Source organism: Pristis pectinata, chromosome 13 (assembly GCF_009764475.1).
Source record: "Pristis pectinata isolate sPriPec2 chromosome 13, sPriPec2.1.pri, whole genome shotgun sequence".
NCBI lineage: Eukaryota > Metazoa > Chordata > Chondrichthyes > Rhinopristiformes > Pristidae > Pristis > Pristis pectinata.
Window position 1 is genome coordinate 33,739,020 of NC_067417.1, and position 13,271 is coordinate 33,752,290.

At 41.0% G+C, this 13,271-nt stretch overlaps 1 protein-coding gene across 2 annotated transcripts in view; it reads left to right on the plus strand.

Annotated features, from left to right (window-relative positions):
• Positions 1-1,206: 1,206 nt before the first annotated feature.
• rbl2 (retinoblastoma-like 2 (p130)) overlaps positions 1,207-13,271 on the plus strand; it is a 116,717-nt gene continuing 104,652 nt past the window's right edge. Inside the window, exons 1-3 of one of the 2 annotated variants that reach the window (XM_052028383.1) lie at positions 1,207-1,648; positions 8,221-8,351; positions 8,812-9,015. In XM_052028383.1, coding sequence (XP_051884343.1) covers positions 1,337-1,648; positions 8,221-8,351; positions 8,812-9,015 — 647 coding nt within the window. In that variant the 5' untranslated portion in view covers positions 1,207-1,336. The remainder of the gene's footprint in view (positions 1,649-8,220; positions 8,352-8,811; positions 9,016-13,271) is intronic. The other variant, XM_052028385.1, reaches the window with a different exon arrangement.

Consider the following 13,271-nt stretch of genomic DNA (forward strand, 5'->3'; position numbering starts at 1 on the left):
ATCCCATCCAGGCAACATCCTAGCCAATCTCTGGACCCTGTCCAGCGCAGTCAGATCTTTCTAATAGTGTAGTAACCAAAACTACACATGGTACTCCAGCTATGACCAAACCAATTTTTATATTGTTGTACAGTACCCTCCTTACTCTTCCCTTCTTAACCATCTTAAGGCTGCTGCCTTGGGAAATCCTTGGACATGTACACCAAGGTCTTATTCTTCAGTGTGGACACAAGAGACTGCAGATGCTGGAATTTGGACCAACCATCTGCTGGAGGAACTCAGTGGATGGAGCAGTATCTGTGGTGGAGGGGAGAGGGTGGGGGATGGAGGAAGGAATTATTGATATTTCTGGTCTCCGCTAGCAGAATATTTGTTGCTCCTATTCTTCAGTATTTACCGCATGTCCTACCATTCACTGTGTACATTCTAGAGTGTAATCCTCCCAAAATGCCTCATGTGCAAAATCAGCCCCTTTGACCACCAATATTAGTCAATCTCACTAATTAGAAAACCCCTCTTTTCTGTTTTAAGCAAAGTGGATAACATCACTCTCCCCTCCCCCGCCATTTCACCTGTCATACCCTTAGCCAATTTAATGTGCAGTCTTTTCCCCAGGGTTGGGGAAATCAAGAACTAGAGGGCATAGGTTTAAGGTGAGAGGGGAGAGATTTCGTTTTCACCCAGTGGTCAGTGTATGGAATGAGCTAGTTGACGCAGGTACAATTACAATATTTAAAAAAGCGCTTGGACAGGTACACGGATAGGAAAAGTTGAGAAGAATATGGGCCAAACGCGGGCAAAGGGGACCAGCTTGGATGGGAATCTTGATCGGCATGGACCAGTTGGGCCGAAGTTGCGCTGTACGACTCTAATTAGTTCATGAAGTTTTCAGCATTGTGCGCACTGAGTACGTTTCAATTACAAGAACATCTTGGTAGAACCCAAAACAGTGCAAACTACCCTTGACCAGACACAGGAAAAACATCCAGCACGTCAGAGCTTCCGTCGGGGTACATTCTCAAGGTTAGAGAATACGACTCCGTCTAAAGACTATCCGATCACTGTGACAGCCGCTGGGAATTTTCTCAGCATGGGAGAAGAACGTTTACCAAACCACAGCAAGGGTTGGTGCATAGGTCAGATCTTCATGGTTACCACAAGCTTCTGCAGCCTCCACAGCTCCTTCCTCACTCTCCAACACTCGGTTACGTCGTTTCACCCACAAGAACCGCACCATTGGGTGGCGACGGAAGACAAAGCCGTGATTGACGTGGCTGCTGACCACTAGCGAGCGAGAGCACGACGAGGGCGTGTTCCGAGGGGCGACGGCAGGCCAATGAAACGTCGGGGACGGGAGCGGAGCGTCGTGCCATTCGCGGGCCCGGCTGTCAATCAGCGTCTTTTTAAATGCCTACAGAGCGGCCCACGGGCGCTGCATGAAGCCAGCCATCCCGGGATTGTCGTACGGCACCGGAGCGGGGGCCCAGGCAGCATGAACAGCGAGGAGGAGGAGGAGGAGGGCGGCGAGGGCAGCCGCCGGACCAAGCAGAGGTTCGAAGAACTGTGTCAGAAGCTGAACATGGACGAATGTGCGAGGTGCGAGGCTTGGGCCAGTTACGAGAGAATCAGCAAGAACTACACGCTGGAGGTGAGTGGCTGAGCGGAGCTGACAGATCGCCGCCGGCGCCACACACACGGCTGACAGCTGGGGCCCTGCCTACCAGCCGCCTGCATCCGTCGGCATTAACGCGGCTGCAGCACAATCCAGGATGCACGTTGCATAATAAACCTAACCCTCTCCTCCCGCCTCTGTTTGTTCTGCTTTCCCCGAGGGGCCTGAGCGTGTCTGGCGCTGAGCAGGGAGTAGGCCTGCTAACCGGCCGTGCCTCTCACACCACCGCCCTGACACCGTCCGAGCTGCAGCAGCCTGCCTCCAGGTTGCCAGAGCCCTTGTTCCGGATCACACGGCCAAACAAATGATGCTTGTGGCGAAGAGAAGTGTTTACTCGCTCCTCCAGCAGCAGCAGGAGCGGAAGAACGTGTCGGTTGTTTATGCTGTGGTCTTGTGACTCACATATACAAATGAGCAAGGCCGTCCAACCCCTGGCCACAGAAGTGGAGTTCACCCCATCGCAGCAGCCAATAGTTTCTCAAATGATCCGTAGAGTTTCTGCTTCCACCACACTCCGTAGAAAAACTTGCAGAATGTTGATCATGCCTTGTATCAAACCACCCGGAGTGATGTTTGAATCGGTGCCTTGAGCTTCAGTGGCACACTAATTTGGGGAAAAACGTAATATCCTTTGCGGTATCCCAGAGCTGTGAAACTACTGGGGAAACTATCACCTTTTGGGGGTAACATCGCACACAACTAAGTTTCACAAATAGCAGTTGGATGAATTAGAATTTATCGAATTCGATTCTTCCCTCTCCCCCCCCCCAAACCAAAAAAAAGGGGATGTCATTGAGAACAAGACGTGCCCTCGGGTTTATGCTTCAAATCAAATTATCCAGCTGCATTATCCAGATAATAGAAACGCACCAGAATTTACTACCTTTTCAATAGTCTCCTCTTGATCAACTACTCTAAGAAATAAGGAGACTACAATTTGTAGTAGGGATCAACCTATTTAAAGATAATCCTCTCCAGAGCATGACATCTCAGTTCTACATTGTGGACTGATCATACACATTTCTGGCACTTTTAAATAGGTTACAAATATTAGCAATAAACAATTTAACAATATTTGCTTTTAAGGCCATGGAAGTAAAATTGTACAAAGCTACATGGTTGCTGCTTCAGTCCTCTCAGTTTGGCTCCTGCTTTACCAACAGTCTGAAATGCTCAGTCATTGGTTATGTCCTTTGCAACCAATCCACATCCTGTTTATGTTGGAGCCTGGGGGACTGTCTAAGGGCGACTTGCTTTTCCATTACAGTAATGTGGGTGTTGTGTTTTTGCTAAAGGACAGCATGTGAATGAAAGGGTCAAAGCCAAATCCTTGGGGATACCAGATTTGTGGGACACAAGGCTGTTGTTGACAATTCTAAGAATACATTTAGATACACAAGAATGCAACAAGTACAGTCCTACCCAACATACAAAATGCTGGTGGAACTCAGCAGGTCAGGCAGCATCTATGGAGAGAAATGGGCAGTTGCCGTTTCTGGTCGAGACCCTTCATCTGGACTGAAAGATATCCATCTTCAATGAGAAGATTTCATTAAAACTTACAATTCCTGCAGGGAGGAGGTTTCCCTTGGTTGAGGAGTCCAACACTAAGGGGCAAAGTCTTGGAGTAAAAGGTAGGCTAGCTAAAATGGAGGCCAAGAAGAGAGACTTGGTGTTAAGCAGTGTAACAGGAAAAGGATAGTGGAAGCAGAAAGTAGTTCTTGCTGCCAAGTTCAGAGCAATGTAAGGAGATGGTAAAGGAACTAGAGTAAATTGAAAATTTGGGCCTAGAACTGGTGGAGGAATGTTGATCAAAACCTTGCACGATGCCAAGAATAGAGGTACAAAGGTTGAAAGATTAGAAACAGGGAGAGGAGAGACTAATGAAGTTCAATAATAACAGAAGAGTAAACAAGACGTAGTGCGAGTTGGAAAATGGGCAAAGTTCATACTTGAGGGTAGAGAAAGACTAAGTCTCGAGAGCTTAAAAGGAATAGAGGTGGAGTTGGAAATGGACAGCGCTTTGGGAAGCAAAAGTAGCCTGTATCTACGAGGCAGATACATGATCAGAAATGACACCAAAGTTACAGGCAGTCTAGTTCATGGAAAGAGTGAAATTGGCAGATAAGGAACTTTTGACAAGTAGAAAAATGCTTCAGTCTTCCTAGTATTTAGTTGGAAGGAAATTACAGTATGACCTCTATGTAGCTGATTTTAAGGGAAGGCATGTTGAAATTCAGCTGGTGTAATTACCTACCACATGGAAACTACTTAATGCTGAGGAGCAGAATAGGATGGACTAGAATAGGATCCTCCAATTCCAAGAACTGTCGAGAATGACCCTCGCCTGGAAAGTGAGGTTAAGCTGGAAAAAGCCAGTTGAAGAGTCCTCATCTCAGCAGGGAAGATGAACCAGATAAGGCTACCTTAAGATCAGACACTCAGCAACTGATTCCTGTGTTGTTACCCAGTCACAAAGCATAGTTTTGAGATCGTCAAATTTGAGAAAGTTTACCAAATCTTCACTTGAAGAGAGCAGTCAGAGACTAGAGATGTACAGTGACCCAGACCACTTAACCTTGTAATTATGCACACTTTTACAACCAGGGGAATTTGGAAAGAAAGGATGGCTTAGAATTTAAGATAATAAGATTCTGTGCTTCTGAGTCTGTTTTGCCATTCAATTAAAATGTGACTTCAATCTTACTCTGATATCATTAGTATTTGACCTAACATTTTTTTCTTTCAGAAACACAATCTGGATTTGAAATAGAGGCTTTCTACCTTCTGTCCCAAAAAGACTTGCCCTTTTTTTTTTAAAAAGGGCATGACCCTTTGAACTCATTTCTCTAACCAACAGAAACTTCATCTACCACATCAGTTTCCCTTAAGTCAACCCAATCATCCTCAATCTATATTTTAATCAATAAGACCCCACTTTGAATAAGCTGTTCTTAAAGTAACCTTTGGGAAAAGTCTGTCTGGAGTGATGGCTGGACCCCAAGCTTTTCCTTGGGGTCAAGGAGGGAGGGAGGTATTTGGAAGGGGGATGGGATGCCTTCAGAAGAGAACATGGTTGTAGGGTGCAAGAGGGTGAAGGAGTCAGAGTGGGAGGTTAGGTGAAGTGGCATGGAACCAAGAGGAGATTTGGGGATGAAGTGGGAAAGGGGGTTTAAGGAAATGTTTACAATGTTATGTGCACATGCATCCATGCAGATCTCTGCATGTGCATACCAATTAATATCTATGCAGCAGAGTCTGGTCTTCAGGCACCCTATGCCCCTTGCCACTAGTCCAAATCTTTACCCTGTCAAGTCCATCTAGTAAGCTGGTATGCAGCAGCCACACCACATTAAAGTAAATGTCACTCCACAACTTTGTTCCACAATGTAAAATTCAGGACCCTCATGGATAACAAGACTAACCTGAATGTCACTTTGCCATCATAGCCTACAAGCTCAAATGCTGAGATCTATAACTCTGCTTTCATAGGCAGCATACTGGGCAGATGACCAGGTCAGAAAGCAAGACATCTGGAATGGCAAACAGTCAAGAATGAGCTAGTTTGGCATCTCAAATTCTCTCTGGGATTAATTGAACATTTAGTAATTGTGTGGTTCACTAACCTGGAACCAGCATGCTATTAGCATCAGTACATACAGACCCTAGAATCTATCAACCAGGCTAAAGATGACTTCTGCTGACCTTGCAAAAACCTGAACTGTGTCCCAGAGATAGGACAGATCCTCTGTAAGGCTTCAGCACCAGGGCTGGAAAGAACAAAGTGTCTGCTTCTGATAAAATGCTTGAAACATGATCTTGTCATAACCAGTGTTGTGCCAGAGAGACGAGTGCAAGAGCTTATGACAACAGTTCTCAATCTAGGCACTAGCACCTGTTAAATTATGTCATAGTTCAAGTGAGTCATTGCAAGGATGTTCACATATCCCAGACCAGAACATATAATAATGGATCACTGGTCTGACCAACACTACATCTGCTGTTATTTCCAGTAGCCTGGCCTGGAAACAATGGCAAAGGAAATCAATTTTCATGGTTTTAAGGGAAGCTTCTCACAGGCAACAGACGACTTACAGTCAACAGGAGCTGTAAGGCTATCATAGTATGTGGACTACCCTGTAATTCATCATAATTAGCATCTTTGCTTCTCTACCAGAAAACAGCAGGATTGCTTTGATGAGAACAGATTATTTGCAGACAATTCATTCTTAGACAGAAACCACCATACACAAAGGGGAAAAGAAAGCCGTGTTAGCATCTGAACCTAGAGGTCCAACAGCAAACCAGTGACCTAAAGGATAGATGGTGGATGAAACACCTTTGGAGATTCAGATCCTCTCAGAGGACCTTGACATGTGCAGACTGTCATGATTTTATATTGCCCAAATACCCAAGAGCCAAGGACAGAAATCTGATGGTGGTGTGAGGATAATCAGAGGCTACAGAATTATGAGTTAGTAAGATGTCAGAACAATGGCAGATGGAATTTAATCCTGATGAGTGAGAGGCAATTTTCCTTTCCACAACTATGCCAAGTCCAACTGAGCTATGATAGCTGCACTAAATGCTTCCCTAATGCTGACCTTTATTTGCCTATTTTATTCTTTAAACTTTTCAGTACTGGTTGGGTATGCTTTTTAAGACTGAAAGTTCTTAAATGTGTTAAGAGCTCTGCTACTTCTATATTCTTTATTTTGCTACTGTCCAAGTTACAGTTAGGTTTGTTGAAATCTTCTACCATTACTCTTTTCCTTCAGGCACTCAGATTTGCTCCATTTCTGACTTTTTGGGAGACCATGCTATTTTTGTCTTCCGTTCAACCCAACTAGCCTCATCTTTATAATTTCATCCTTCTTCACCTGCAGTTATTTCCTAAGCCATATTACACCCATTTTAACCTCTTATTCTCATAGGAAGATGCCATAAATCAGAAATGCTGAACTACCGTTTTTCTTTAAGCCATATTTCAGCAAATACCACAATATTGTATTATGTTCCATCTATTCATTCCCCTTATCCACTTTCCAAACTGTTACGAACCCTTAGTCTTCCATATTCCAATTTTGGTCTTTTCAGATTGAAACTCTTTGCCAAATTGTATAAAACCCCTTCTCTATGTCACTGACAAATTTCCCTGTACTAATTGAGGCCCAGCTGTCTTGCACAGCAGTTGCAATAACCAGGGACCTAAAGCTCTTTCCACTGCTCCAACTCTTCAGTCATGCATACATCCACACAATCCTATTATTTTTACTCACTGGCATATGGTACTTGGAGTAGACCCAAGTTGAGGTCTTGCTTTCTAAATTTGATCCCCAACTCCTTGTAATTTGCTTGCAGGACCTTAGTCCTCCTTCCCACCCAAGTCATTGGTACCAAAATGGGCTATATCCTCTCACTATACACCCTCCATCAGGATCTTCTGGAGTGACTTAGTGATGCCCTGCCCCTGGCACTTGGGAAGCAACATGCCCAATGCAAAATGCCACAGATCTTGGAAATCCAAAACAAAAATCAGAATTCTGAGAAAACTCAAGAACCCACACAGAATCCGTGGAGTTTGAGATTCATGACCTTTCAGCAGTAGAAAAAGTTTGAAATGAAACAAGTTTAATGTTGGGGTAAAGGGGCGAGGGGTATAAAAAAGGTAAAGTCTGTCCCAGGTGGGGCGAGGGGAGATTGAAAGACAGAAAGAGGATGGCAAAATCAATTGCATAACAGTGTATGCGGTGGTATAAATGAGGGAGAAATGAAAAAAAAAATACAAGATTGGAATAGCTGATTATCTGAAATATTTAAATTTGAATTGAGCGCTGAAGAATGTAATGTGCCGAGTTGAAAGAGGTGCTATTCCTCGAGCTTATGTTGAACTTTGTTGGAAACAGTGTAGGAGACCAAATGTAGGTCTGAGTAGAAGTGGAACAGAGGATTAAAAAGTGACAGGCATTTTGAAGCCAAGGGCAGTGTCCTGCAATATTCCTTTGCCTATGTAATTATTCCTTTCCTGTCCTTTATGGTCCTACCTCATACAGATGATCTACCAATGACTTAGCTCTGGCTGAGCTCCTTAAGGAATTGTCTTCTTTTCCAGGTGCATACTAGCTAGATAGCATAATATACTACCTGCCTGAACTGTTTAGCTGACACCTTGCTGCTTTGCTTGTAGACAGCTGTTTGATGACCACTTCCTGCAATGTGCTTTGTAGCAGCCTTTGCATCAGACCTTTGATTTTTCTTCAACACCTCAGTTAAGCAGAGGCGAATAAATCTGGCTCTCTTATACATTCAGGTCACTTCAAACTGATCATACCCCTACATATTTGAACCACCCGAGCTTCTGAAAACATTATCATTTTTGCAGGTTATTGAATTGTAGCAAAAAAATACATTCAATGAAAACAAAATGAAAGAACAGAACTCCTTTCAACTGATAGAACAAGATAGTCATCAATTCAATTATGTGGCTTATGTATTCTATTAAATTTTATCTATTCATTAGTCATATTTTGGAGATTGTTTTATTTCAGGGAGAAGATCTTCATTGGTTGGCCTGTGCCTTGTATGTAGCATGTAGAAAAGCTATTCCATCAGTGGGAAGAGGAATTGTAGAAGGGAATTGTGTCTCCTTAAGAAAGATCCTACGCTGTTCGGAACTCAGGTAGGAATTATATATATCAATTGTTCTGGACAGGGTTAGGTTAAGACTAGTCCTGATTAAAATCGGTCTCAAAAGCAAAGGATAATTTTCTCAATGTATCTAGCTTTAAAGTTACAAGGCACCCCAAAATCAATGGCAAGCCTACATAACAGAATTTGCAGAATGTGTACTTTATGGTTGGTATGCCAAAGGGCCTGTTTCTGCACTATGACTAAAATAGTAGTTGCCATTTGAGGGCCTGTCTACAATGCTTAAAACGCAGCTCAGTCTAAAAAATGTGGCAACAATTTAACACTTGGTCTAATAAGCAAATGGAAGCCTTCATTGGCCCATTTCTGATCACAATCCCACTACAAAAGAACATCTTTACCTGAAACTCTCCCAATGGAGTTATTGCAAACAATTAATGTCATTGCATTATACACAGAAATTGCTAATTTTTTTGTTGGGGGTGCTTCAGTTTGATAGAGTTCTTCAATAAAATGCAAAAATGGGCAGACATGGCAAACTTGTCACAAGAACTCCGGGAACGTACTGAGAAGCTGGAGAGGAATTTTATCGTTTCTGCTGTCATCTTCAAGAAGTGCAAGCCAATCTTCTGTGATATTTTTAAGGATCCCCAAGAAGAACCACCACCACGTCAGCACAGAGGTCGGAAACAAAGGTGAGACTGGAGATGCCAAAAGAAATATTGTCTTGTACAATTTCAACTGCAGAGTTTGTCAAGCTACTTGCACGTTTAGACCTAGCTGAAAACACAACCTGCTTTTGAGCCAATTTTATTGGCAGCACAGATTTTCTTTGGGTTAGTACATTAAGTGATTAATGTTGATTATTGATGGTTAATATCTTGCAGTATTCATGATGGCAGCTGTTCAGTTCTAATAAACTGGTAACTTTTAGGAGGAATTCAAAACTTTGTCTAACTGGTATATTTGGAATTATCACCATGTTTGAGTAGTTTTTTTTAAAAGGGTATGGAACCTTCAATAATGCATTTAGTGGGAAGACCTAATTTTATTGGAGCAATTTTGTGAAGTTCAAAACAATTTTCTTTCCCTGCAGATCCTGGCTCACTGTTTTATCAACAGTTCTTCGGCTAACTTCATGTACATCAGTCTGTTGATTCCCATGGGCAAATTTAATTCACTCCTTCCCCTCTATCAATGATTTTATTTCTGTGCTTACATCTTTAAATAGCTACCTATTGAGTAAATATTGTACGCATTGTTTTTATTTTAAATCTGTTTGCTCCATCTTGGTTACACTGGGAACAAAATACTTCAAAACTGATTCAGTGGACCCACAGATGTTTAGCTATTCAGGGAGCCACAGTGCAGTAGTTGCATACATTGAATTAATCAGGTCAAGATCTGTGGCATTGACTTCAATTCAAAGAGATAATACCCCCCAATCAGAAGAACTTCCAGTGATGCTTGATATACAGTATTTTGAATTATCCAATAATTTGGAATAGAGCAAATTCTGACAAAGTAATTGTACACGAGTGGAATAAAACAAAGTGCCATGAATTCACCAGTCTAAAAGCATCTACAGAAGGAACAACGCATTTAACTAAAGATGGTATGTAAGACTGCCAAACCACCAACACTTAGTGCCAGCATCATTCACTGATATGTTAGTGCACAACGATCAAGTGTGGAAAAAATCCAAGAAAGGGACAATTGGACTTCCACTGTTGTATTTTCTTCAATTTCTGATAGGGCAAATTCGGGAAGCATATTGAGGAATTTGTTGTTTGCATAGCAGCCATCATGAAGTATGGAGCCAAAAAAGTTAATTAATGATCAGTGTTCCATTTCTAAAAAGCTGCCAAAACACTGCATGTAATATTCTAAAAGAATATTCTTTTTGTTACTGAAGTTTGTTAGAGCTCATGCCATGGGGAAGCGTAAAAGCCCCGATTCCATCAAATCCTTTTGGCATTCTGACACAAAAATCACAATACCACTAAACAAGTACACTACAAATATTCACAAGATACAACTGCAGAATTAAAGCAACGCAAGAACTCTTCAAAATAGTCAGTATGAAATTATAGCTTGTAAACACCATGTTAGAAGTACTTGTCATCTGGTGACAGTTTTAAAAATGGGTGTAGCTTTTATGATCAGAAATATTTGCACTTCAGGCTTGGATTAAAATGGTTCCAACCTCACAGCATTTTCATAGCACACTACACCTCATAACAGAGGCACTCCTGCTCAGAAACTGCAGAGGGGAGGCTTTCCCTTTGGATTTGACTATTACATTTGAAGTCTGTACTCTATGGCCAATTCAAGAACTTCCACAACAGGAAGAGCAAAACTCCAATACCTTTGTCAAGCAAACATCGAGAAAGCCATTATGACTATGGACAATTGGGCAAACCTTATCCATGACTTGTCTAGTCAATGCAGAAGCCACCAAAGCACCTAGTCCGAGGCGAGCAAAACAGGAAGCAGAGTATGCTTTGACTTCCAGTAGCCAGGTAGACCTGCCACTCGCACGTTACCTCCCCTGCCCAACACAACCGATGACCAACTTTGTCTCCTCCCATTGCTAATATAGGAACATCTTTATGCCTCCCTTTTGCCACTCCTCCCCCTACCTTATTCTTAAAACTGATATTTAGAATCTCTTCTTGCAGCTGTATCAATACAAGTACAGATATTTCCCTTGCAGTACGGGTGCTAGTGTCACATGACATGTAACTCGGGTTCTTTTTCATTACAATTACTACATCTACACGTTCACCACTACCCCTCTTCAAAGTGTGTAGGGCCTTTCAAGTCCACAATAAAAAAAAATTGATTAAACTTTTGTGCTTCTACCACAAGGGTTTCCCCTCCACATCAACATCTCCCAGAACCATGCCTCATTTACAACAGAACTTAAGGAGTTTAATTCAAGCCATCATTTTTCTGGTGCTTATTCATTTCCAGAAAGGGAAAGCAAAGAAACTTAAGATGGTCACTAATAAATCCAGAAGAAACCTTTACACTGATGATTGAAATTGAACATTGTGGATAGCACAGGTGTACCAAAGGAAAAATTATAAATACACAGAAGCAGCGAATAGAAAGTGATAGGGTAAGCAAAACAAGGTGGGATCAGGAAGAAATACTGGTATAGTCCAGATGTTTTCTTCCTTTGTTGCAGTTTCTACATCATGACCATTGAAATAACATTTCCATAGAATACGCTACAGTTTTTAAAGTGTATGTGTACTTAAGTTCATTCACACAAGAACAGACAAAACAATTCTGAAAACATCATTATAGAACTAGGTAGGTCCACACAACATACACTTTACCAGAGTCAGATACATGCCCAAAAGAGATGGAAGAGCATTATGGAAGTTGTATTTGAATCAAATTCAATTCTTCAGGTAATAACTTACTGAGGTAGCAGTATAAAGTCAAAGTGAATTAGTTTCATATGGTTAATAATTCAAATGAATTATGTACTTCAGCTGAAATAGTAAATGAAACTAAATTTGGGTCAGAAAAATTAGAATCAAGCCACAAATTGAGAACAAATCAACATGCAATTAATAATCAAAATTATACAAAAATAGGAACAAGATACACTCATTAGACATTCTTATATCAATATCTTGAAGTAACAGGGAAATGAAAGGACATTCAGCATTTCCCAAGAAATTGGTTTAACTCTTTTTCCTTCAGCAAGGAAATCATGTGATGTAGAGCAATCTTCAGCAATAACTACTTTTTGAAAGACAAAATTATTAATTGTAAAGTAAGGAAAATATGGGGGAAAGTAGTTGAAGTGTATGCAGAAAAGAAAGAGAATTTTACACTTAACAGCATTAGAGATAACAAATGCAGAAAGGATCCAATTGTACAAACAGAAGCTTAGAGTTACCTATACAATTGCAGAACAATACTTGGAGTGGGTTTGTACTATTGAAATTAATCAATCATAGCAAGATAACTTGGGACCTAAACTTCTCATAAATAGAAATGAACATATGAATGAAATAACCATCTAAAAGTAAATGCTTCTGTGTAATAAGTATCATTGAAGAAAACTAAAGGACTTTAAGTTAAAGAATAAATACACCTAGATTTGAAACCAACACTAAACCAGTAAGTGATAGAGGCAGGGGGACACTAACCAGTAAGTATCGAAGTACCGTGTCCAAAAAGAGCCTGATAGAAGATCTGGAATGAGAATCAGAAGCACCTGTTTCTGGTAATTTACAACTGAAATCAAGATTGGGTCAGATTGCCCACAATCACAGAGAGATTGCACATCATTGTGATAATATAATTACATACCAAATTTAAAAAAAAGGTTCTAATAGGTTGTAACCTAATGAAAATTGGAACGTAGCTGGGTACTAAATAACCTTGATTGAAGGTTGGGATGCCTTAGTGTGAAATAAATAAAAGTTAATTGTTACAATAAAGATAAATTGATTTGGACATTGAATAAGGAGGTTTTTTCAGGATTAATTGAAGTGGGCAGGCAGTAATTTATTTTATTTGTACAATACTGTCAGAGGGCAGTTAAATGTCAACCACATTGATAAGAGTCCAGAGGCGTGTAAAGTTTTTGACCAGGGAAGGACAGCAGTTTTTTTCCTAAGAAAACAATGATGAATTAGCTGGGTTTTTACAACAATCCTGTGATATCATGGTTACCATTACTGATACTAGCTGTTTAATTCCACATTTTTTTGAATTGGCTGAATTTAAATTTTTCAGCTCCACATACCTCACAGTTGCTAATAAACTCAGTAATAATATCCATTCAGCTACTGTACAACTTGAACTCTTTCCTGGGTTTCTGGCATTGTACTGGTATATGACCATTTCTGTGCAGAGAGTGGTCTTCCAGTATTTATCTGTTTGTACAAAATTATGAGAATTCCTGGAGCTCTTAAAAATAATT